This window comes from Spodoptera frugiperda, chromosome 6, assembly GCF_023101765.2.
Source record: "Spodoptera frugiperda isolate SF20-4 chromosome 6, AGI-APGP_CSIRO_Sfru_2.0, whole genome shotgun sequence".
Lineage (NCBI taxonomy): Eukaryota > Metazoa > Arthropoda > Insecta > Lepidoptera > Noctuidae > Spodoptera > Spodoptera frugiperda.
Window position 1 is genome coordinate 336,574 of NC_064217.1, and position 27,714 is coordinate 364,287.

At 37.5% G+C, this 27,714-nt stretch overlaps 2 protein-coding genes across 3 annotated transcripts in view; both read left to right on the forward strand.

The window, feature by feature from the left end:
- LOC118267418 (uncharacterized) overlaps positions 1–27,370 on the forward strand; it is a 74,107-nt gene extending 46,737 nt beyond the window's left edge. Inside the window, exons 4-5 of the mRNA XM_035581392.2 lie at positions 23,393–23,489; positions 24,018–27,370. Of these exons, the coding sequence (XP_035437285.2) occupies positions 23,393–23,489; positions 24,018–26,657 (2,737 nt within the window). The 3' untranslated portion in view covers positions 26,658–27,370. The remainder of the gene's footprint in view (positions 1–23,392; positions 23,490–24,017) is intronic.
- LOC118267419 (interferon regulatory factor 2-binding protein 1) lies at positions 15,893–22,879 on the forward strand. Of its 2 annotated transcripts, none has more exons than XM_035581396.2 (4): positions 15,893–16,905; positions 19,070–19,306; positions 19,784–20,025; positions 20,135–22,879. In XM_035581396.2, exons 1-4 carry the CDS (start codon positions 16,239–16,241, stop codon positions 20,258–20,260), a joined length of 1,272 nt encoding a protein of 423 aa, XP_035437289.1. In that variant the 5' UTR covers positions 15,893–16,238; the 3' UTR covers positions 20,261–22,879. The 2 variants fall into 2 exon arrangements, with proteins under 2 accessions (XP_035437289.1, XP_035437288.1); XM_035581395.2 differs by having other exon boundaries at positions 15,905–16,905; positions 19,052–19,306.
- Positions 27,371–27,714: the final 344 nt, after the last annotated feature.

The window sequence follows — 27,714 nt, forward strand, 5'->3', positions numbered from 1 at the left end:
GTGGTGTTGACGATCACAAAGCTGTTATTTGAGGAAATTGGGCCATAAAACTTTATGTAGTTTCCTCAATATTCAGAGACTATGCCAATGTACGTTAACTAATTTATACGATTTTGTAGAAGGAATAAAAACTTGTCTATATTTAATTTACTAATCTGCTGGTGGATTATTAGCACAATAGACTTCCACATGATGCTCGTAACAACCAATGGATGTTATAATAAAATGTTCACCATCGTTGGTCAAATGCTTGTTGTTATCATCATCAGTTATAATGACCAGCACCCCTTTTCCGTCCATCAGGATAGGCCTCTCAAATAGCATGGAGCTCAGTGCCTATTACCTAAGCAAAATCAAGCACAATCAGAACAAGATCAAACTCGATATCTTCAGCTCTATGCGTAGGACTGAAAACCACTGCCAGCTTCTTTGTGTATATCGTCACTCCACTTAGCTGGAGGTGCCCTACGTGATGTCATATTTAAACAAAAATATGACTAAAAGCCCTCAATGTAATCATCCGTATATTGTTTAATTTCTTTCCATAGCATAAGCTAAATATTAATATTCTCAGAACGGATTACACATTTATTTACGCCATGACAGTATTAATTAAATGTTTCCTTAACATACATCCAAGTATGTAGGTACCTAGTCAAATAATACATTATGAACCGTTTTCCTGAACATTTAAAAGGAAAATATTAGCAACAGTTCGCACGTACTGTTGTATAAGTACTGTTGGTAGACAATGACAAACAAAAATAATACTATCCGTTCAATTATTGGATGATGGCCACTGACCAGTTTATTCCATCTCTTACCTATCTACAGCTTCGTTGGAGATAGCTATACTTACCTGCATACATACAATAAAATATAAAAATAACTTTATTGTTTCAGGAATTGCACTAATTTCCTGCTATGAATAATAACAAGCCTTCAAATACTTGTTTACGTAGTAAAGTTAATATCAATTATTTCTGTTATAATTTCCTAGATAGGGAGTATACTATAGTATATCGAGAGTTAATAGTTCTGGTACCCAAATCGCATTTGTTAACGCCAAGTAAATATGGCTCGGTTGATCAGCTGAAGAGGTTGTTATGAACACCACACATCGCAACATCGAATGTTACATTTGCCTGATACCCCAAACAGAGGCTATCTTCGGACCAGCAAAGGTCCAACGTCTACAACATGCTAGTAACGTGTACATTGTTTACAAATGTCCGTATTATCAGTCACTGATAGCTCAGTATCAGCCCACACTTACGTACTATGTTTTACTTAGATAGCTGGGTCATCAATTATCTTCTGTTTGTCTTTAAACTTGATGGTGCAACGTTTATTTTGAGCTCATTCCGATTGCGTGTCACGAATGGCATACTTCGTCAGCAATAGCTATCCTTGCAGTATACGGATATGCTGATTGTATATGCCCCTTTATTACCCAAAATGGCATTGTCTCTATGTTCAAAACTACCTTCATTTTTTTTATTAACTATACATTAACATCCGTTACGTTTCTGGTTTTCACATGAAGTCCGATACGGTTTATGACCTGATGGATCTCCCTATTAATATGACGGGTTTGTAACACAGCAAGGTTACTACGAAGCGAAGACTGGAATAATGTGGGTTTACCAAGTTTATTTTTAACCCCAGTCTTAGGAATCGTCATAATAATTATTACCATGTATGGTTTTTCCAAAGTTACAAGTTGTACTAATTGCACTGTACATATATGTATAGGTATGTACATAAATATTGATATATTGAAAATTATCTCCCTGACTATGCGAATATCAAAATCATGTGAAAGTAATCTTGCATGATCGATCAAGCTGGCATGTCGGGTAAGTACATATCATATTTAATACGTATATGTATAAAGTGTGTGCGTCCTATCAAGATAATGTCATGATGTTGATAGCAACATCGACAGTTGATCTAATCTACTATATTTTTTATATGGCGGCCGATTTTCTTCATAGTCTACTTAGGTTTCCACTTTATATTTGCAGTTAATATCATTAGTATAACGAGGTATATGCTTGACATAAAGAAAAAATGCCTTAAAAAGCTTCGGAAATGGTATGATGCTTCGGAAATCTTTTTCATGAGCCCTTGAATCTGTTAGAATGAGATCAGGGTAATTCACAACTGGATTATGTTATTGTTTGTACCGGTTTTTTTTATTTCCTCCATCTCACTTGATATATATTCCTATACATTATATCCTCTTTTACTTCAAAGCGAAAGTGGTGTATAACATTCGTAACAATTGGCGTGCCACTGTCTCTACCTAGCCCCATGGGATAGGCGGGAGGTTATGTATATACAAACTGATTACCATCTTTTACACCTATGGATCCTGTGATCAACAACTGAAATTATCGACTGTACAAACAAAGCGACTACGACATTTCTTGTGAATAATGTCGGTTGCTAATGGGATTGATTACAAAGCTCATTTGTAGTTATTTTTTTTGTACCTAAAAAGTGTAGGTAAATACTTTTACTAGAATACGTAAACCAAGTATAGATAAACGATAAATAGGCTCTATATAAAGTTCTGTGACACGGTAAAATACCGGCTGACGCAAGCGATATCTTATCTAAATCAAACAATATTTTTAATCCTATTTTGAGCATGACAATGATAGTTTTGTAGGTATCTGATCGGTGATGCATTGTCTACGTTTTGAAATAGGACGTAAGAGGAAAAAAGAACACGTCAAAGTATTGATAAAGCAAATGGAGATTAAACACGCAATAGAGGTCGTAGAGACAGGTTGAAGTAACAATAAAATATTGATAGTGTCGTCCACCAGCTGTGTGACGTCACAATGCCATTGAACTTCGTGATTGGATAGGTCTCGTTCAACGATTACAGTTACCTAAGCATGCAACAATACTAGAACAGGCTCCTTCATCTCGCCGGTGTGGCTAAACTTTGTACTACACTTTGAATATATTTCTTATTTAAGATCCCATTCATAAGTGAACAATACAATGCGTTTTATGAATTTCTTCAATTTCCTTCCTTCCTTTACGTACTGCTACAGGTGGCCCCTGGAAATTCCTAGGATTAATTGGCACTTACCTAATCAACTATTAGTTTTACGTTAGTATTTGTTTAAATATGTTTCGTATTTCTCGGGGAATAACAGGTGTGATGTAACACGTATTATGTACATACAATCACAAATTATGACGCAAGTAACGGACATCTAATCACTTAAAATCTACTTTAGAACCGCTCAAAACAATACTATACAATCAAGCACTTAATCAATGATTTGTATCATAAATATTGATATTATTGGTAATAGAAATTAAAATACTACATCAATGGTCTGAGGGGAATCTATTCACATTTATATGGAAACTCTTACAAAATTAATTTAAGTGTATAGATTATTTTTATGGCGAGTAAGAGTTGACCCATAACCTAGATAAAGTGTCTTAACGAAATGCGTGTACATTGTGGTATACATACAAAATACATATATCAAGTAGGTATGAAGTTGAAATACCGCGCAGCTTATGTACATATACACGATGATACGTGTAAGTGTTGGCTTCGCTTCAACAAACAACTGATAAATTGATATCGCAGCTATCGCTATCAACAGTTGATAACAGTTGACATCCATTTACAATCCAATGTAACGGAATTCGCTTCGATAATCATCTCTATTTGATGAAAAATAACATATTCCTGGAAAATCCTTTGGAAACATTTTGTTGTTTATCAGCGTTGTTTACTTTTCTTCGTATGTTTTAAACGTACTCATACTGCATTTATGTAGAAACGAGACATATTGAATAAAGCTTAATATGTAAATACACAATACCACAATATTGAAATCATTATATTTCTACATCAAATTACTTGTTAAATAATGTTCAAAATGTTTATAGCTACACTAACTTTACCAACAGTTGTGTGGGCTTCCTATAAAGCTGAGGGTTTATCGTAATCTCCACGCTAAGAGTCTGACACTCCCTTTCGCCTTGCCCAAGGCGGGAGACATTCGATGATTATCCCCACAAAAAATGTAGGTGCGTTGGTCGTATGTTAAATGTCTAGTGTTATCAGAGGACATTTTTGCACAGTCTGTTTGTCTGTCAAATGTTTAGTCCCTGAAGATGTGGTAACAAATGTAATTGACTCTGCTGTCATCATACGCAACAGATGTGGTTTTCCTGACATTTCTGTTTAATGGTGCAAAGTCCGACTGGCCTGCGTGTATCTAAGTACTAAACGAACATGTGATGTGCCTTATGTTATTTGCCATGGCCAACAATATTTTATGCAAATAAAACAATTTAAATTCGAACATCAAGTAACAGGTGTACCATTGACGTCAATTTATCTTGTATCTGTGTATATCTACCGAGTATCCTTTTAATTTTCCTTATACAACATGAATATCAACGAAAACACTTTGCTCAATGTAAATGAAGAACTCTGTTCTTATTGGTCAATTGATTAGCAACATTAAATAACGTGACACTTCAAACATGTTTTTTTAATGTTAGCAAATACGATGTAATTGCTTGAAGCAGTTTTCGCAGTGAGTTAGGTCGCGCACTTACTTCAATTATTGTCATAGCACCTCATCACCACAGCCACGTTGACTGATGACCTGCCCATTGACGTCACCGGTCACGCCGAATAGGAACTGATCGTTACACAATCTACTGTTCTGTACTATCAATAAAATTAATCGTCTAATTTTATTACTCCAATGTACAATTATCACGCCATCTGCATCATTCACTAGCGCCTATTTAAATCATGACTTATGAATAAAATTGGATCTCCTTTCAGCATTTTTAATTAGGTATCTGTACGAAACAAACAAACAACGTAACGTTTATTTTTATCCGATAAATGTGAAAAACATTGCAATTTAAATATTTATCAGCAATGTGAGATAGAGTTAATTGGGTGACCTCGTGTAGGTGGCGATAACGCTCACCCCGGAGATTCGCGATTGTTTTGTAAATACATAACGGGTCCGCTTGCCATTCGATAACGCTACGATACGTCGTGTCTCCTACTACGCTCGCTACGTAGTACACACGCGTGCTTGTCGACATCACTGCCTACTTCTTCACGCCTCCCGGAAAATCGATACAGAAAAAATCAGTCTTGTCTCGCTCTCATCTCTGAGGATTATTAAATGTTGTGAAATAACTTGTTTTGTAAGTAAACAAGATTACTGGTTATGCCTGTTATAAATAGACAACTCGATCATATTTGTCTCAGAGATTTAAAGCACTGATGTCAGATTATTCCCTGATTAAATTCGATTCGTATGAGTTGCCGTTTTTAAAATTGATGAGATTTGTACAAGGTACTGCCAGGTATCTATCGATTTTGCTTGGCATGAATTTCGCAGTCCACTTCAACATAATCTCTTATCTACTGTTATCAGTCACATGTAAACATCCGGTTATACGAAATCACACATCAATATGGCAAATATAGCGAGTTACGTATTTAGCTGTATCGCAATGGAAAGTTCCTGTGGAGCGCAGCCGGCGATGATAGTGCTTATCAAGCACGCACAGCCGACGTGGCGAGCGGTCGCTGTGACAACAAAACGCCATTACTAATTATTATAAATATATCGTTATTTGGAAATTGTTGCTTAGTTACTTGCGATGACTAAACAGTACCTACCTAAGTGCCTACACATTTTTACATACAACATTATTAACAAAATATGAATTCGTTTCTGTCATGATTGAGCGATTAAATATCAAGCGTATTCCAACACCATAACTACTAATCATATCAGGTTTTCTCTCGCACGTATCATCAGTTTCAGTTTTCCCGAAAACCAGTGAAAGTTAACATAATAGCAAATGCCCATACAAACAGTACGCCGTGATGTAAATTCCACGAAAGCGATGCTTCCTGAACGTCTGAGGTGTCACATGAATAACAACTATGAAAGAATGGCCACAGCCCACTACGGCACGCCACACACCACAAACTCGTTATGTGATCCGTTACGATAATGTCGAAACAGGGTTCTGGGAAAAGGCGTGTGCAATGACAACTGTGTCGTAGTAATGTGATGAGCTCACGATCCTCGTCAAATTTAACCAGCCACACGATTATATTTCTTGTTCCACTGTAATAAGACTCACATGGTGCATGTTGCAAAACGTGTCCATAATACCTGATGGAATTTTGGCTGCTATGTTCCTTGACCATAGTTATTACGTGTGTGTGACATGATTGTCAAAAAGTTCACCGAATTCTGAATAGTGGTTTAGCTGTAATCAGTTTGCAATAACAATTTTATATTTTTTTGGTCATTCGATCTGTTTCCAACTAAAAGTAGATAGGTATAAGTCAGTTTTTGTTTATGCTGTCGATGCGTTTATTTTAAGGTTACTAGGAACTTCATGATTGCGATGTTTTCTTGTGAACTGTATTGGAGTATTTCCCAACACTTCTAGCTTCCAGCTGTACGTAGCGTAGCGGTACTTGGTAAAGTTGATATTGTTCCCTCAACACGCGACCACACGCCACCATACCCTGGCTAGTTGATACGCACAGCCGGCGTGATACATAGTGATTACCTACGAAGGTGTTATGTAACCAAGTGTTTGTATCAAGAATAGATAAACCAAGTGGCCTCACAACACACGCTACGTTGATAACGATTGTAGTTAGTTCTAGAACTTCTTGGCATATGTTTGTTGCCGTAAAATGTGTAAATACTGTCAGCTAATACTTATCAATGTTTGCTACTCAGATTTTAAGTTGAATGAAATTGTCTTAAAAGGTTTTCAAAATGCTTGGGATATTGCATTACGTCTTTCAAATATCTTTATACTTCGGTTACAATCGATAATTATCGGATTGATAGATTATAATATAAAGATTTATATTTTATTTAATTCCTATCTACATACGTATTAATAATTAAGGAGAGCCGGAGCCACTGACAACGTAACGGGTTACCAAGGCTCCGGCTCAAAGCAAGAGTAGGAACAGGGTGGTATTTAGTCAGTAAGAGTCGCCCAAAGCGGGAGGAGTAATTGGATGATTCGCCCTGCTCAAAAAATAGAAATAAAGGAAAGTTATCCTATATTCTGTAAAAGTGCACTCAAGCATTTTAAATCAATATTAAGTGAAAATTTACTGCCAGTTTTAATTAGATGCAATAATCAAATTCCCATATGTGTAGGTATTTAACAAGTGCATCTTTTAGTTCATATTCAGTTTTGCTGGCTAAGCTAAACGTGGTATCTAGATACTTATGGCGAAAGCAGACGTGACACATTACGTGCATTCTAATAAATATAATGTTTACGCCGAGGTCATCAATCAACTCTGCTTACCTATGTTGAACTAAGTTCATTGACGTCCGGCTCTTTGTTAGCGGATTTAATAATATGTTTCAACGTTTATTATCAAGAAATTAGGTACGAAATTGTAATATAAGTACTAAACCGTTGCTCTTATACTTAATTATCACTTACCTGTACCTCAGAGTACCTCTGTACCTCAATCATAACGCTTTTATTGAAATAACTACGTTATGTAAAATTCTTGCAAGCTAAATAAAGTTCACAAGAATATAGTTGTGTAAAATGAGTAAATTCTCGTAATCATATCGTACCCTGGCCGTCAACCACACTTTCCGTTTCCAGGGAGGACGCGCCTATTTGCGTACTGTATTGATACCACGTTATCTGATATCACAGTATTTTGCAATCTGTAACGTTGTGTGACACTGGCGTTAGTATCCAAGCTAAACATTATGAATGTTTTCCGAATTGTACAATTGAACACCGGCACACAAGGCCCCGCTGTCTGCCGAGCCTCTGTTTCCAACCGCTTATTTACTTTGGCGAACTGTATTTCCTGTTACATTTATCATATTACTTACAAATCGATAAGTTTTACAAACACCAGATGGGTGCGCCAATAAATACTTATTTATTACACACGCGATTATCACCTTGCCCTCGTAGAGCATTCGGAAGGTTGTACGGTTTGTGCTTCCTCAAAACTTGGTCTTTATCTTAAATGTCATGGGCGCATTAAGAAAACAAAATTAACTGAACTGGTATTCTTATAGTTATTTATAGTTGACTTAATTCAAAAAGACCTCAAACGCAATTTGATACACGGAAAGCAGAATTTAAAGTAAGATATCTTACTACACCTACCTACATAGACTTTAAGTAGACTTAATTATAGTATAATATGTAGGAACTATATTTGTCACGTCTGTTGATTGAAGTAGGTATATGCACAAAGTACATAAAAGGTACTCCGTCATTTAATTAAACAATATACAATAAATAACACATTTTCCTTTTTAGTCACTGTTAGTCCAGTTTCAGGGAAAACATAGTGTTTCCAGTACAGTTAGCAAAACAGGCAAACCGCAAAATAAAACTAATCACTATGACCCACAACAACTAGTGGTTTTAACTACATCATTACGTAAATATAATTTATAACTCTAACTAAGAAATCGTAATACAGTGTTTTTCCTGTAAGGTATATTACCCACCGCTATTAATATTATAGAGGACTAACCTTCACTTAACGCAGTCCTTAGCAATTGTTTTCTATACAAAATCGCTTTTCTATACAATACTAAGGAATAGTTTACGTAATCATTAAATGACTCTGAGTGTGGCAGTAAGTTAAAGAACTACTAGACCACGGATTTATCACTTAACATTATTGTTTGTACAAACAAGTTTACAAAAATAGCAATATCCACTATCCATGTATTTCCTGTATATACGTATGTAGACTAGGATCATTGCATATTTTATATGTAGTTTTGGAGATACATATAACTCATAAGTGTGTGGTTTTTCCTAGTTCAATTTGTTGCTAGGAATTCCCGTCTAAGGTCCTGAATTCCTGATTCATAAGTAAAGGAAATATGTGTGTGACTGGTAATGAATCTATCGGGGTGGGTGCTGTGCCCTGACATCGCCCTATTTGTTCTGAAGGTGATATAAGAGGTGTATGGCCGGGTTAGATCGCAAGTAAACAGGCCAAGGATTCCGTGACCCGGTCGTCGAGCCCGGGCTATTGATCCCTCGGCTGCAGATGCTGCGCCAGCCATCTATTAAACAGACTTCATTGTAGAGAATCAAGTTATATGTCTTGTTGTTTTAACTGTCTCCGTTGATTGAGTAGGAGTGCCAACAAATAATGTGATATAAATTTAGGAGTACATGGAACTGCTCATATTATTATGTCTGATGAAATAGCACATCATGACGAAAGGTGAGTAACGTAGTCCGCCTTATATATTTCATACAATGTTGTATGGTTAACGGAATATTTGAAAAACTATTAACATCTGTATGACATTTGTATGCATATATTCTATTCTCACGGTCTCCGAGGCTGACAGCTGTATAACAGTGACAACAAAAAGTAGATCAACAGGTAGAGGCCTTGGCGAAATAGGAAACGGGGCCAAGGATGTAGGCACCTCTGTCCCGGCTGCTTCGTCTAATGGGCTCGCGTCTTCATCGGCCGAGGCAAGAGAAATTGAGGGTCTTTGGAATTCTTAAGTCACCCGCTATTGATTTTATATATTTTTTATTGAACACAGGATACTACTGCTGAATACAAATAATTTGATCTTTGGATTGGAATTAGGTAATAGTCTAAGCGTAATAATTCCAAAGTTTCTCTGACATCACGGGATCAGAAAATTGACGATCGAAAAATACAAATGTCTAAGATATGGAACTGAAACATAAATTAAGCGCTTGTTTCACCACTTTCATAGAAGTACCCGATAGAGTTATGTAACGAATAGTTTATTCAAATTAGGTTCTTAATTCAAACTCATCTAGTAAATATCGTTCCAGATCGCCCCATGATAAACTAATCAAATCACAACATTTTTAATATTAAACCAACAAAGACATTACTCTAAAGAGAAAAGGGTGCAAGTTAAGGACCAAATAACCGGGTTACGTCAAAAATTTCCCCGGGTCTTGCCTATTGATCTTTTGTACCTCGCGTGCTCTTGCACAAAGATCCTCTACTGTGCCCAAAGCTCACAGAACTAAACTTACCAAAAAGAACTTAGTAAATATATTACTTTTTGCAACATACAAACTTCTGTAGTGGTGTTCCTTAGTTGCTGAAACTAGTGCAAATTCTTATTACATCTGAAATGAGCACGTTTACCAAACTTCACGATACAGAATAGGCGTAACGTTTATAGCAGTCATTAACGTTAATTAGCTGCACCCAATATTCAGTGCCTAACTGGGGGTAGTTGATCCCAGCCGCTGATATTGATCGCACCTTCGCTGCACCGGCGCGATGCGCAGCTTTGAACCCTTAGGCTTGCTTTTGGCTTTCAAACTTTGTGCTCCGTGCTCTTTTCTATCATAAACTTCTAAGACACAAAACAAAGATTTAATAAATATGATTTTATATGGGGATTACTCAAATTAATTATAATTAGAACTGGTTCGACAAACATATTATAAAGGGTTTTTTTTAGTGTATAGTTCTTGAATTTCCGCTAGTAATTTGATAAAACAGTGTTTTTTGGTTCCCTTACTTTCGTAATAACTATAATTCAGAGTTCTGGAGTCAACTTTCCGGCTCTTAAAATTATATTATTTCAAACTTTCAATATCTATCTCTCTATTTTATTAACCAATGAAGTGCTGCACATGATTTCTGTCATCAATTCAGAGCATCTCCACGATTACTGTGATTATATACTAATAGTACAAAGTTACACATTTTGTGCCTGTCGTCCTATTTTTGGTATCCTGTCAGAGAATTAAATTAATAAATAAATCTCCACAGTTTTAAGAAATAGTAGATAATAGAAAGAAAGAAAGAAAGATCATCATTACTTTTCATCTAGCTGCAAAAATTCTCCTAGACTCCATTGTACTCGGCGACTCCCTCTAAATCCTACGCAGACAGACACAAGCAATTTGTGTACTTGGACACTTGTTCCGTTTTTGGCGCATTGGAGTTGTGTAGGTGTGCACATCTGTGGATGTGAAGTATGTATGCTTTATCTGCTATGCTATGGCGTGTTGCGAAGAGCACATCGACCGCTAAACAGCCGGATCGATGTGGTGGCACATGCGCCGTACACCGGCAGCGCAGCGTTCGATAAACACCGAGACTACACGTCACCCCTCCGTTGCGTCGCTGAGGTAAACGACTTGAAAACGTTACGATAGGTCTTGATGTTACCGTAGCATTTTGTAATAATTTTGTATTATTAGAACCCAATAGATCTCGGCATTCAATCTTCTTTCTAATTTATATTCACGTAAAGGTTAAACTGTGAAATACGATCGTACCGCCCTTATAAAATACATGGTTAAAAATTCCGCAGTTATGGGATAGTGTGCATGTTATTGATTGTCATCGCTTACACACACATAGCGTGTTTATACGGACAGTCAATGAAGCTATTCTTTGGCTATAGTAACAGCACACACGTTGCTACATGACAGCTGCGCCCGTCAGATTATTTTACGAACCTTGATTACTTTACGAGACAGAAGATAAAAGTTACACGTGATTCTTATCAATATTTTGGAGCTAATGTCTTTATACGATAGATAAGTACCGATTGAGATATTTCAGGGTAATCTGTTGAAAGTTCACATACATTCATACATACAATTACAAACATACACACAACAAATATTGCAAGTTAAATAAAAGCCTGTAAAATGATTGATAACCAGATCACCAATGCAAGAACTACGACTAAAAATCTAAATATTTATTATATAAAAAAATAATTTTATAGATAGTTTATTCATTGTGTTAAATCCTGCGATATGAATTTGAACTAATAATAAATTACAATGTTTAAATCAATACCCGTACGAAACTAATTCATTATAACAGTACACAACGCCCGGGTGGGGCGCCAGTTTGTGACGTCACTAATCGATAGTACCCCTGCCCTCAACCCTTGGCATTACGGGATGATGTAACGCAATATTTTCGTTGGGGTTGTTGAATCATAGTGTGTACCTCTAAATGTAGGTAGACATGAAACGAGACGGCAATATAATACATAAATACATCATAATTTTAAAGCATTATTTTCAACAACAGCTTTAAGCAAGTATTTGATCTTTCTTCCCAACTGGTTTCATCAGTGTAAAACAATCGTGAAGAATAAAGATTTTTCACTGATCCTGAAATTAGATCCTTATTCATCGGCTACCTAATTATCTTCAGTAACGTTATTCTTTTCTCAATATCTTTACGTAAGTGCACCGTTGTTTTAGTTAATTTAGTTATTATAAAGATTTAAAGTCAATCTCATCTGAATTTGGTTTACTTTTATTTCTTTATCCAAAGATTACTTCTCCGAAATGCGCTTTGTAGCCGTTAGGATGGTCTGAACATATATTTTTTATTTTACTATTCCAACTTTGTTTTTATGACTATGTCAAAATACCAGTGTAATTAAATTCACATTACTGTCCAAAAATCGCACCTTTTTATATTTGTCTGTTTCTTTATCATTTGTATCCCTAATATACATATTATACGGTACTTCGTACTAGCGTTTACTCTATGGCTATTACAGTCGATTTCAATAAGTCGAGAGCAATGTCCACTGAGCTTATTTATTACCCAAAAGTTGTAGTCGTGTGATTTTATTATGAAAAGAACTGCAAATCTTCTTTAATACTTTAAGTAAAATTATAACACTGTAACGAAAACATTACAATAGTTTTAGACACATCAGACATTTGTTCCAGTTAAAGAAATGGATTTAAAGAAAGCGTTAACCTAGCCGATGGTTGTATAAGTTTACTAGTTAATACGTGAGCAGAACGTAAATAAACATTGACACGTGTTTATGGGTGCGGGTGGGCGCATGCGCCCTACACATCCAACCATCGATCGGGATTCCCGGCACACTATACGTGATGCTAGGCTATGTGGGCCCCACGCTAACTTAACTAAAAAAATGTCATACGAGCACTAAGTGTCCCTACCTAACTTGGATGCCTTTACCAGCCTACTATATTATTTTAGTTTAGTACCCAATTGTTGAAATTCTGTAATTATCATACATCACCATTGTATAGAATTTTAGATCTACATATTTTGTTTAGCCAAATTATTTTTTGTAAATCATGTGTATTATATATAACGTATAGTCCCAAATCGCCATAAAACCTTAAACGCTAATTATTTAGGGGAAACGTTCTGAACAACGGCTTTGTATGTGGCTATAGGACATTCAGGTCCCAAAATCAATAATAACCCTGCGGAGGGTGGGTCTCTCGACTGCAGTAACACGCCAATACGACTGAGTAGTATTCATTACCAAAATAAATATTTACGGAAGTCTTATTAACTGTAAAATATTTCATGGATCCACATAATTCACAGGCGTTCACTACAACCACCTTTTTGTAAATAAACAGTGGTTACCACGTGCCTCTATGTCGGGAACTGCGCAAGCGTGATTTTCTGATCATGAGTTATTGTATTTCTGTATGGTTTTTGAATGACAAGGATGCAATCAAAAGTGCTTTGTTTTATCGTACACTGCTTTCACCACATATTTATAAATGTATCCATTCATACATGTATGGTTTTTTTTTTTTATTTATTTATTTGGTCTACCAACAATTGTTTATACTAAAATCTTATTTAGAAACATGCATTTTAAACTTAAAACAGTATAACAATTACTTAAAGGTAAACACCACTTGACAAAAAAATTATCACACTATTAGCTACAGCTACTTATCAATAAAATATACAAGAAAACTTATTACTAAACTTACGCTAAACATTTGAGACATATTAAAGATGGTCTAGTTATATTGGTTGTACAGCCTGTTCAAACTATACATCTATCAGGTAGACCGTGTAGCCGTATAAAAATGTTTGTGAATCTAAGCAATGAGTCTTGTTTTTTCCTAAATTGGAAGCCGCGAAGAAATAAAATATGAAAAATATTTTTATTAAATGATAAATTGATGATATAATAAATATTGATGTCAAACTGTTTCTGCTCTATAGTAGTTTCTAAAAAACCAAAACATCGGACGGTACCGCATGTGCAGAAAAAAACCAGACCACGCGCATTTCACCCGTCGCTCCGGTAGTTCCAGGGATTCAACTTTATAATAATTATTCATAATATGTAGGTATAAGAATAATTATTATAAAATTTTATCGATTATATTATTATACTCGAATTCGACTATAACTTTTGGCCGGGACTACTCAAGGTGTGCTGTAGTTCCTATCCCTACAAATGTTGTGACCGTATGCAATGACCGCATTGTATATTTTTCTTAAAACATATTTTCTGTTTTATTTAATTATGAATGTCTATAATGATAATGTACAATATGTATTTGCTTTTTTTGTAAATCTATAAAATAATAAGTGTAGTAAATGGAATTGGAATTATGAACATTGCGCATTCCAAAAGGCACGGCTAAATTGATTATCTCATTTGTCTTCATCCCTACAGATACCAAGTTTCTGAAAAAAAATCATAATCCGTAGCTTTTAAAAATGATAACTACCCAACTACTTTGCTATTCATTAGTAAAAAAATATCTATTTGTAAATGATAACTACTACATTAGGTATAATGTGTAAAAATACTATAAAGTATATGCACTTACCCAGGCAACTTTATCAAAAAAATATTTAAAACTTACCCAGCTGCAAACGAAACTCAATTTCCTATGAACATCTATTGTCTATAATAGATTCACTCTGATATACTGATAACAAGAATACTAAGGTTGGTGAGTTTTAATTGAAAAAATGTAATAGTGTACCTGGTTACAATGGTTTCATGAGAAACTACATTCACTAGTCCTCCCCGTCAATCTCCTTTTACGTTTACCTGGTCGCGTAACTGTTTTTCTTCCGATCCTTCGTCGCTTCGGTTACAAAAACTGATGAGTTGCCTTCATTATTATTAAAGCACAACAGAAATGAGCGGCAACATGGCAATGTTTAACTGCGATTGCGACGTTGCCACGCCGCACGCTCGGCTGACTCGTCACGTGACGTCACGTCTCAAGATGGCCGCCACACCGGTCGCGGCGTCCCCCCGCGCACTCCTGTCTTCCAGCCGCCCCAGCCGGATCCGATCGTGTTGCTCGGTAATAATAATTTAGAATGCAGCCGTCAGAAAGGAAACCGAGCGAGAATAGATTGAAATTTAATGCATCGAACACGTCGGCTATACGTGTTCATACTAATTGTTATTCTACAACAGATGCTGTTTACTTTCGTTGAATAATATACATAGACAGTTGTTAGCGGAATCCCTGCTGGCTACCTGTGAGGTTGACTAGGCGGTTCGAGCGACTGTGATTCATTTAGTATTGTTCAAATTAATTAGCTAATATTGTTCCTTTCCATGTGACACTATGTATTTGGGAAATAAATTTGTTTTTAAATGTACAACTACAAGTATTAGAAACGACAAATAGGTGGTTTCTGATACCGTAGACAATCTTAGTAATAAATAAACTTTTTAGAAATACAATTTGTTATAAACCTCCTAAGTACGATATACCTAATTAAATAAAACACCCTATAATATTCTTAACTACTTATTTTTGAACTACATAAATCAAAAGCGGCTAGAATAAATGTATTCTAGTTAATTTTAATTTATAGTTAGCAATGTTGACACAACCGACTGACTTTTTAAGTTCATTTGAAACTTAATTCATGCCAATGCTACTTTTTATATACAAAAATGTAAAAGCAGATGCGTTTGTTTGGGCTCGAGCACTGTGCATTACATCGTGTTGGTTATCGCGCGATAAGCATGTGTATGTCGGCTAGGGCAGGGCGAGCGGGCTCGCAGCGTGGAGTGGCGCATCCGCGTCGCGGCTAACGGCTCGTCCTCGGCGCGTCGTCGTGCTGCGCGCGCTGACGTCACCGCTCGATAATGGCCGCCGCCGCCCCGGCCCCCCGCGGTTGCCTCGACCCGAGAGCTTCAGTCTCTCGTCAACCCGCGTTCGGAGCGAATGCCTTTAACGTTACGCACTTCAGATATCCGACGTCCGCGAAACGAGTGTGAAATTGTTAAGTGTTTTATGTGTACCATGGTGACGGTGTTTATTATATCTGGCAAGAAAAATCAGTGACAATTTATAAGAGACACGAGGAAGACCGATCTCTCGCACACCGATCAACATCCGGCGGCGAGATGTCGGTAATGCAAAAGCGTCAGCACTGTTACCTGTGCGACTTGCCCCGCATGCCGTGGGCAATGTTGCATGAATTTTCAGAAGCAGTGTGTCGTGGATGTGTAAATTATGAGGGTGCAGATCGCATCGAAGTGGTTCTGGACACAGCGAGGCAGCTAAAGCGCGCCCATGGATTTCAAGAGGGCCGCGGGCCAACTCATGCCAAAGGAGCTCATAGAACACCTTTAGAAGCTCACCAGAATGGGGGAGAAACAGCAACAAGAGGCCAACCGGCTCCACCGGCACACCATGGCCCTACAACTGGATTTTTACATCACCCTCGTCCCACAGCTAGTGCTGGACTTTTAGCCGAGTACGGAGGTAGACGTGAAGAACATGAGGGCAGACGGTTGGCGCACCTGCCTACACACCACCTGTCGACACATGCGGGAGCGCGGTTAGCCCCTGGTATTTCACTAAAACGTCAATTGGATGAGGATGACCATCAGAACCATCATGAACCGGCTAAGAGGCTGCTAGAGGAACATGCTCGGCCACCGCTAACCCGTGGCGATTCCTTGCCAGCAGTTTCATTAGCAGCTCCCTTTGCTCCGGATCGTGTGTTTAAACAAGAAAAGCACCCTCTACGCACTCCGTCTTTTGATGCTTCTTCCTTCAAATCAAATGGTAAGTTTCTACAATTAACAAAATGTAAAATTCATCAAAAACATATCAAAAGTCGGTATTTCAGACAAAACTGTCACGTTACTTATAGTTTGTTTTTCTTTTTATGCAACGTAGGTACCCAAAATAGGCACTAAAAAGTAAATAGTGTAATGAAATTACAATTCTATGTTTTTGACCTGAAAAATTAAAACTAGTTATAAGTGTCCATAAATTTATTCAATCATCTAATCATTGAATAAATTTTATGTATATTATTGTAGAACTATTTAATTTTTAAAATTATGCAAAAAAAATCATCACTTTATGAAATTGAAACCACGTTATGAAATTGCCTCTTTACCAAAAGCGCAACGTTTTCCACTTTAGTTGTGCCACAGTTAAACTTTGTTTATGTAACTTACATACTCTATTAGAAATATTTTGTGATATGAATACCATGCAGAGTCGTAAAATAATATCATTTGACTTATGAGGACCCGTATTGTAGCGAAACATTTTCATTGTTTACAAATATCACAATAGTATAAAAAAATAGTTATTTAGTAAAGTCACGCGCAGTTTGATAACACAAACGATAGCAAACGAACGTGAACGTGCTCAGACGGATGAGTGTAGATGTTTTGCGCAAGCGTCCGCCACGGGATTCATATCTAGGTAGGTGCATTAACTCAGTCCATAAATACGAAACCAGTCCGACTGGTTGAGCGTTCTCGAAAGCGAGCCCGCGCCCGCGGCCTCTCGCACACCACCACACTACGTACAAACACCCACGTAATATAAAACGCGGCACCGCGCCGTGAATGCATGCACGACACAGCGGTGTGGCAACGTCGCGTGACGACATTTTCGCTCGCGTACGTATGTAGGTAGGCCGACGGGCGAAAAAATATAGCGCCTGCCTACGCTTGGCAGAGTCGCTCGACCACATTCCGTTGGCGTGTGTATAGGGAGCTCGCGGCCGCTCGCCACGAGCCGCCGGCCAAAAAGGTCACCGGGCGTGACGTCACCGCAGACATATGGGTCGTGCCTTTACACTAAACCAACCAACCATATACTAGTTACTCCAAGGAATAGTAAAATGTTTGTATTGAAATCGCAATTGGAGAAGAGTTTAGATTTCCGGATCGTGAACCTCAACGTGTAAGCCGTCGTCGCCGAAACCGACAACTTGTGACTATCCTGATTACTAATTGCCACTATTATAAATTGCCAAGATATTGAATAGGAAGCGTCTTAGGTTACATTTTTATATTACATTACACTACATACGGTACTTATATTAATTGCAGTTAATTTGATAAATGTTTACCTAAGTATATAAACGGAGACAGAAAGCTAACGATAGCTCCAATTCCAATCCAATTACATGTTCATGTTTTAAAATTAGTTTACAATGATAATAGTTACTTTTTTTGTTATTGTTGTTTATTTATCGTTAGTGTAAATTTAAATTGCACTAAAAGTTTCATAACATAGCAACTACCGACACTAACAGCATACAGATATGGGACCTACATCGTTACGATGTTTGGCAACGTCGCAATTGCCTGTTCGCGACATGACTCGTTGCATATACGAGTGTGGCACTCGTGTCTTCAATTAGTGTACGTACCTACCCGTCTACTGCACGAATTAGATCGAATGGCCTGCCGAGAGCCGCGACGTTGTGTGACCAGGCAATGACACATCGCCGTTCACTACGTAGCATGTATTAACACACAAAGCTATTTATAAGATATTATATGCGTGTGCGCGAACGTGTGTTTACTATCCGTCGGTCCACCGCAAACGATGTGTCATCCAACATTGAATGTGAGGTTATTCGGACAAATTGAAATGATGTCGTATTGGCTGTGGTGCGTCGGCGATACTCACGTCCAACGTCTTGCGCCAAATATTCTAACCGGTGACATATTGAAACAAATTTCACTTTTATTTTATTATTCTTTATAACCGTTCCTCGAAGACATCAAGGGTTTGTTTATATTATGATACGTGGAGTTTTCTTTAATAGGACGGTAAAGGAACTAAACAATATAGGGCTCTTGTCTTTATCTGGATATCGTAGTTAATACAATATCGACTTTTGATATTACACAAATAATCTGTATTATTACACCATACATATTCGCTTTATTGTGATCAGTACAAAATATTTCCACAGGTTATGGAAATGCGGCACCATTGACAAATGGCTCAGCTGGATCACCTTTGGGTCGCACAGCTGGTTCGCCTCCAGTGACGGGTGTTGCTGGAGCTGGCCCGTCACCAATGGCTGCCCTGATGTCTGTAGCTGACACATTGCCTCCTGGTTCACCGCGATCCGCTGGTGGTTCTCCACCACAGCCTCCTCCACAAAGATCCGCCAGCCGCTCTAGCCAACACTCGCCTAATTCATCAGGTACGAATACTTAAATTAGTAGCTACGATATCTGAGTATAGATTCATTTTATTATCTAAAAGACGCGAAGCGTTCAGTACAGTTCTTACTTTTATCCGAACCGTTGTAGAAGATTCACTTAATGGTACGTGTCAGTGTATCGTGTAGAAAAGAAAGTAGTTGCGAACACGTCAGTTTTTGCAAAAGTTGCCGGTACAGATTAACGGTAGTCCGTGTTCACTGTGTCGTATCGTGTGAGGGGTCGGACTCGGGCGGGCGTCCGATCACTGCGCCGGCGCCGGCCGTGACGCGGCGTGGCGCCCGACGACCGCTTGCGCCCATACCGTACAGCTACAGTCTGCTGACTTAATACCGAGCCTCACCTCGACACGTGGCTACTGCAATGCAGCGGACGCCACTCTTATTATAGTTACAACTCCTTCTTGATGAATTTGCGTGTGGCAGACGGTAGCTAACGATTCCATTCCGGTCCGACAGGGTCGAACGGCGGGCGGCGGTCGTCGGGCTCCCGGCACGTGTCGTCGACGACATCGGTGTCGTCGACCGAGGCGGGCGAGGGCACGGAGGCGGCGGCGCCAACTCCCGCACCTCTGCTCAAGTGCACGCTCTGCCAGGAGCGTCTTGAAGACACGCACTTCGTGCAGTGCCCCAGTCAGCCTCACCACAAGTTCTGCTTCCCCTGCTCCCGAGACTCCATCAAGCGACAGCAAGGATCAGAGGTTAGTTCTAACTTATGTGTTATTTCAAGATTTTCAAATTGTGTGTCAAAGCCCTTAAAAGTTTAACAAAGTGTGATAAAATATTAACGTAATGTTTTGTTTTTCACAGGTATACTGTCCAAGTGGGGATAAATGCCCATTGGCAAATTCGACAGTTCCATGGGCTTTCATGCAGGGTGAAATAGCTACAATCCTCGGTGAGGAGTTCAAGCCGAAGAAGGAACGGGAGACCTAGGGCAGCGCTCCGCAGCCCCGACTTTACCTCTTGTCCCTCTCGATGTGAACCGTGCACGGGAGGAGTAGCGACTGTGCCGTGGCACGTGGCCGCAAGCGTCGCAGTCGACGCGCGGCTCCGCGGCGGGGCGAGGCCGGGCCCTCGTCCGTACAAACCGATCACTTGTATATAACTTTGTAAATAGTAAACTTGTATGTTTAGTTCGCTCACCTACAGCCATCGCGCTACGGACATGGTACGTTGCGGCTGACGAGCGGGGTCGGCCGCGCCGCTGGTCGCTGTGCTGGGCGTATCGCATCTTTTATTTTATTTATTTATGAGCTCACCATTCGACTACTATCGAATCGGGAGCACGGTGCGATATTCCGAGTGTAGCGTGTGTCTATTTTGAAGAGTTTTCGATTATTACTGCGTTGTGGGAGGTTCACATACCTCGTACAGAGTTGTCGTTATATTTCGAGGGTGGTAAGCTGCTTTGCGAGCAGATATTTCTTCGGATGCCATTTTCTTAGTTACCCTTAGGTCCTGAACCATAGTGAACATGGCATTTATTTATGTGATTCTTATATACTATACAAGTATTATACGATATAATAATCATGACATTTTGTAGTCCAGAGTACTGATTGTAAAATCGTAGTTATTTAATGACGGAAGCGTATTGCTCCGTGTACAGACCGTAGATTGGTGTATATTGTATTTATCACATACAGCGCATGCAAAATAGTCTTATTTTTAACTATGAAGCGATTTATTCAGAGTGGCTCGAGTTCCGTTACTGTCTCGCATTTGGCGATAAAATTCCGCTTACGACATATTGTTTTTTTTTACTGGTATTGATAATTGAGAATAAATCAAAATTGGATTTGGTGACGCAGAGCTCATGGTAGCCGCGTCTTTTTAGTTGATTATTTTGTAAGGATAAGTTATAGTACTTGGAGAGAGACGCACGAGCCGCCGCCGGGCGCGGGCGCGGAGGTGGCGCGTGCGCCGGCCAGTTGCGAGGGTGCTTGATACGTGGGGACGTACCTAGTCATTTTGTGAAATGTCAAATTGTCAGAACCGCGAACACGCGGCCGTTATAGGAACTCTTAAAACTCGCTGCTATTTGTATAAAGTGAAGTAATCATTATATTATTATCATATATATGTCATAATATTAAACGATTCGTAGTTTACGTCAGTTTCGAAAGCTATCAGACGTCGACTGTTTGCTGCAAAGAATTGTTGCGTTTCTCAGCAGAGTGTAAGACGTGGTCGAATCTTTACGAATCTTCAATGGTACCTCAGTTATGCTTCTTTGTTTAGTGCAACATTTCAATGGGTTTATCTTTTGCACCATTCGCAAGATTTCAATCTTTGTTAACTTTAATATTTATGCTTGTGAAATTTAATCGCATCTACTTCAATATCATTAAAATCGATAGCTTTTATGTCTTTAAAATGAGACGTTATCAATGTCTTTAAATATTAAAAGTTAGAACATACAATGAAATTGATATGTCGATTATTTATTTTAGATGTTATTTGTGTACATATACGTACGTTGTACATACTTGTCTACTTGTAAATATTTAGGTAGCAGCGGCGTACGGCGTGTACGGCCGCTGCGATCAGGGCTATAGATCCAGTATTAATAGGACGTTGAGCCATGTTGTTTATTGTACTACTATTCTTATTTGAAACTACTATTTTACTCGTTATTTTACAAGAATTGCTAAATTAGATTGTGCTTTACCAGGTATATTTTACGTATGAGTACATACATATTATAAATATTAACGTGTTTCATAATACTTACTTAATGACGTTCGTATGGAGGGCGAGATGTGCACACCTGAGTGCCATTCTCTTTTATATCATTGTATTTCAGCTGGGTATCATTTTGTACTGATCGATGTACTTCAAGTGGCATATCCACTTAAAGTTTTAATTTAAGATTTAGTTGTGTGACATTTGGTATGTTTTCATTGCCAATGGGCTTTTTATTTAGTGTCGCGATTCTGATAGATTCGAAATTGATATTAGTATTATTATCAATGGAAATCACCCGCGATGGGTTTGTCATATTAATTGTCGCCAAGTTTGGCAAAGGTGAAAAATATTGTAAGCACAAATTGTGCGTAATACTTTTTTATTGATTTGAAATGTTACATATACGTCAATATCGAAGATGAAACCTAAGGAACCTACTGAATGATTAAGTTTGTTACTGAACGATGACGGAGAGACTTATGATTTTCGACTCGCAGTGAATATTGTGTGTATTTTGTTATATTTCTATGTTTAATGTAACTTTGGCCTTAATTTATATTTTTGCCAAAAGTTGCAAATGAAGATCTCAAAAGTTTACATACTTACATAATATGGAACAGGAGGTGCTGGTCTGATGACGCAATATTCTCTGTCGTAGTGTGTTAACGTACATGTAACATATCATACGAGTACTGTCCGCCTTTACCCCTAGGCTTGTTTGTAGACGTCGACGATGTATCGACACAAAACATAAATGTATCATTTTGAGACTTGTCTCTTTCTTACTGTAAGCAGCAAGTGAAATGCTTCGATTAAGACGTTAATGTAAATGTTGGTGAAATACAATTGATGTGATTTTGTATATTTTCGTATTTTTATTTCCCACCCATTCCCTACAAAAACTTTTGCTACATAACAAGGAATTATTAGTATCAGTTTAAAAAAACATTTTCCTAACAGTTTAATAACTATTACATCGTTAAAAACCAAATCAGAAGTTGGCTAGTAAATAAAAATGATAGTAATATCTTCAGTTTATAAGTTTTGTTTCGAAAACGAATGGATTAGTTTACTTTTAAATGAAATAGTGTGATTTTTTTATTTATTACGTTCGTGCGATCGTCTGCAATTACATGAAATAACAGTGCACAGATTTTTTTATCAAGTAAATACTACCTATAGTTGTAGCAGTAATTATTAGATACAACAGTAAACACATTGTGTCCCATGTGGATCTGCGTTCCGAGTTCCGAAACCAAGGGTTATAACATTTTCCTCAGCGAAAGCAACCAAATATCCTTCTAATTCATTTTAATCCATTTCCCTTATAAGTAAAAATTATGTTATGTGAGTAAAACAAGGAATGTTTGTACACAGAGCGGAGCGCGAGTACGTCGGACAGACTGCCGGAGCCGCTGTGCCTCACCAACAGATGAGAAGCCTCGCCTCGCCATACCCAGTCGATCGATATTTGGTCAGTATTCTTATGTATCCACGTATGTATACAACGTGTAACAAAACACCCATATACATCAAGAAGCGCTGATGAATACAGGTTGAACAGAATCTCTATAAGAAGTTTCAGCGAAAATACGTTTAAAAAAAATGTACCAAATACTTGGTATCGCATGGTTCTTGATTTCAAATCATACAAACGTGTCACAACACTACAGGGAGCACTTGCTAATATTACGAAACATTTCTTCTGTCAATCTGATCGCCTAGTACCTGTCTACCTAATTTTGAATCACGCGGTGGCGCGATTTGAAAAATTCATAACTTGGTACCATGAAAACATGAGTTAAAACAAAAAACAGAGCCCTCCCGTATCGTTTGTTATGTTGTCTAGAAACTGTGCACTTGATATGTATACCCCTTTTGTTACACGTTATATACACAAACAAAAGTTTCTACGTAATGAAAGGATCTTGTTCTTGTACTGCAACATTGCCAATGTAAAATTTTACAAGGTTTTGCTTATGATTGTCTTTTAAACTTACAGGTTGAGAGCAGCAAAAAGTTTGAAATGGTTAATATCATAGACGACGATATATGGAACACAGAGCCAGCATTAAAACCAGAAGATGAACTTATATTAAGGAAACTCCATGATACGCTGCAATCGACTGCGGATGACCTGAAGCTACTCTCCGGGGAATTGACCAAATTTCGTGAGCCAGGCGTGCAAGTCAAAACCACTCCTACGCCATTAGACGAGGAATTCAATGAGAAAGTTCATATTGAGGAAATTGTAAATGCCAAATTTCACGGGTACAAAATTATTGATAAATCAGCTTTATACGTCCCTGAAAACAAGTCTACAAAAGAAACAGCAGACAAACAACCTTCTGCTGATTCAAAATATCACAAAACCTCTAACATTAATGCTCCTGTAAATGTTGAAAAAGTAAATAAAAAGCCTATTATTCATAGAAACTTAGGAATAACTCGAACTAAAGTAATACAAATAAGTGGTGATACAAGTAGCACAAAGACTGAGAAGCTTAATAATGGTACAGTAGTAAACGCACCGACTGTTGCATATAATGAATATTCTTATGTGTACGTAGAACCAAAACCTACAACGTCTAGTAAAAAATTGCAAGTTCAGGAAATGCCAAGTATAAACATTAGAAGCGAACTTAAAGAGCAGAAAGTTTTACAGTTAGATATTATGCCAGAAGTTACAAAACGTGACACACCTGATATTGTTAAAAACAATGTAACTGTCGTAGCGATTCACCATGAGACATGTAAACCCGTACAAACAGAGTCCACTATGAGGCTCCGAGACGAAACACTACATCAGTTCAGTCAACCGGTTACATCTAGAAAGGTATCTAAAATGTCAACATACGACAGTAGTGGCTCCACTAACAATATTAGTTCTGACACTAAAATAAAATTGAAAACACAAAAACGTATTCTAACAAATATTAGAACTTCGCCGAAAATGTCAGCTCGTAGCGATCGTAAGAAAAAGAATATCAAAAAAGAACCTGAACAAAGAGCTCATTTGAATATGGAGGAATGGCGAAAAAAACTGAATAGTGTATATGGGGCAACAAGTTTAAAAAAAACGAAATCGCCTCAAAGTAAAACTGGTAAGCCTACCGTAAAGAAATCAAATATTCACCAGGAAAATAAGACGAAAACAAATAATTTAAACAATACCGAATACATACCATACTCAAAATTAACTGTAGGAGGAGCGAGAGCTAGTGATATTGAACGAGAAATATCAGATATTCCTAACAAGAAGGATATACCATTAAGTCCTATTTTAGATCGAATCTTAACTAGTAGAGAAAATTCATTTAGCTTAAATAGCTCTCAAACACGCCAACCAAATGATAAACCAAATATTTTTACTACTTCTGATGAAAATTTATTGCAAGAGGTGATTGATATCGAGAAAACTGTAAGCGAGACTCTGTCCAAAAATCTAAACAATATTAATTCAAAAATACAAATAGAAGAAAGCGAAAGTGATGAGGTAAAAGAAAATGATAGTTATGCTGACGACTTTGAAGAAGAAAAGACAGATGGCTCTGGACAATCGGGCAATAGGAAAACAAATACTTCAATGTCGAATGAGGATCAAAAGTCATTTGACGAAGAAAATTATTCATTGGAAAATAATGATAGACATAAAACCGCTCAAAGTATAACTCGAAAACCAATCTCGAGTCCATTACACACAAATGTTCAATTAAACGAAACTTATAAAAAATCTTCCAATTTGTCTTTCAAGAATAAAGTTGACGTATTCGAATATGTACATTCTGTCGATACTCAGGATTCCGCCACACAAAGTAACACCGAACTGAAACTATCTCGCAAGGAAACACAAACGTCGCCAGTCAACGACAACAGCATACAACCGATACACAACGATCTTTGGCCAAGCATTGATCCTAAAGGTGAGGTAGAAAAAATGTTTCAAATGGAAAAAGAGTTTATAAAAAAACTTATTGTGGAGGAGTATGGTGACCTACTAGAAAAGAATATAGATAAACCTTCGACTTCCAAAGAAGTTCAGATAACCCTTAACGTAGCTGCATCACAAAAAAACACTCAAACATCTCCAGCACATGTGAAAAATGTCATGACTTCTCCTACAAAAACTAAGACTAGAACGACTTCACCATTTTCGAAGGTAACCGTCGACCATCACACCAGCCCATTGATATTTGTCGTTGATGAAGATGATGTCAAATTGGATATAGAAAACGAGGACGAACCAGGCATTTCCATAAACTTGTCATCTCCAAGATTTAGTTTGCGTTTGCCGCGAACTTCTAGAGAAGTTTTATCTAATTTAGGAAACAGTGTGCCAAGAACAGCAAAACAAAGTGCTTCGAGAGTTAAAAATGTTAAGAAAAATAATATTACAACAAGTACAAGTTCCTTTGAAGCTGACTCTTCAGAGATTAGTAGTTTAGGAGAAGTGAAACTTGCTAGAAAATTAAGTAGAGCTAGGGTTGTTTCAGAAACTGATTCGGTATCATCATCTTCCATGTCGGAAGTATATTCGGGGATATTACCTCTGAGGAGTGAAGGTGAAATGAGCGTCAGTCATAAACAAAAATCTAATAAGCAACACAAAAGCGAGGGCGAGGCTAGCGTTGGCTTGTTTTAAATGAATTTATGCTAAGCTTAATTTATGAATTCTAAATAAAAAATTGTTGTATGATTGTAATGAGAATCAGAATGCAGTTATTTCAGTTATCGGCATAAATGTAATTATTTCAATACTTAAATGTGCTGTTTTGAACAAAAATGTTAAATATCGATTAAAAGTCTGAAACTGAATATTAGTTTAAGTTGAACAGCAACATGGTTGATGGATGATTGTTTAAAGTGATAACATACACTACTGATTCTCATTATATGGTAATACTGCGAGGTCAATGATAGTTGTTTACCTAAAGTACAAATCAGTAGAATAGAATATAATTTTAATGTACACAAATATTTCTGCCGGGAACATTAGCGGAATAAACGTAAAGGTACAACAAAACTTTAGGTCTTGATTAAAGTTATCTAGTTCTTAATAATGTTGTTTACTTTTTAATGCTCTATAGAATATAAATGTTTCGTCTTCCAAATTCCAGCATGTACTTAGTATCAAATGCGATGTATTGAAGAGTGTTTGCACGAAAACGCAAGATCTCAAATTTTAAAAACTTTATTAAGGGTTTAACTAACTATATACCGTTCCGCTAATATTACTTTGGTGCATGTGTTTTATTATATTTTTTACGCCATTTAGTTTTATAATAATTAGGTAAATAAGTGTATTTTTTTGCATTATGAATTTATGATGAAATAATAAACAGTTATTAGAAAATATTCTAATTATTTACTTTTTTGTTTCTATAAAATATCCGGCTTGTGCAACTAGTAGAGTTCCCTCGTCAAACTATATTATTTTACAGTATCAAAAAGTTATTATAGCATATTATAATTAGTTTGCTGTCCATCTGAAAAAGTTAGTAAGTCTTAATTTTTTTTATGGAACGTGGTGGAGTAGATGGACCATCTGATGGTAAGCAATAGGCACCGTCCACGGAAACCCGTAACACCCGTCGTTACCCGTGCCATTTGAGCGCAAAAGCGTGGTTTTACGCCAGTTTTCTGTAACGCCGTGGTACCTATCACTCTAGTTGAGCTGCCCCAGTCGTCGCCTTAAGCAT

What these genes read in the sequence shown, in the direction of transcription:
- LOC118267419 (XM_035581395.2), top strand. Translation starts at nt 16,239, where the DNA reads ATGTCGGTAATGCAAAAGCGTCAGCACTGTTACCTGTGCGACTTGCCC. An exon ending in TTCTTCCTTCAAATCAAATG is followed by an intron (nt 16,906 to 19,051) that starts GTAAGTTTCTAC and finishes TATTGTGATCAG; the next exon opens with TACAAAATATTTCCACAGGT. An exon ending in ACACTCGCCTAATTCATCAG is followed by an intron (nt 19,307 to 19,783) that starts GTACGAATACTT and finishes CCGGTCCGACAG; the next exon opens with GGTCGAACGGCGGGCGGCGG.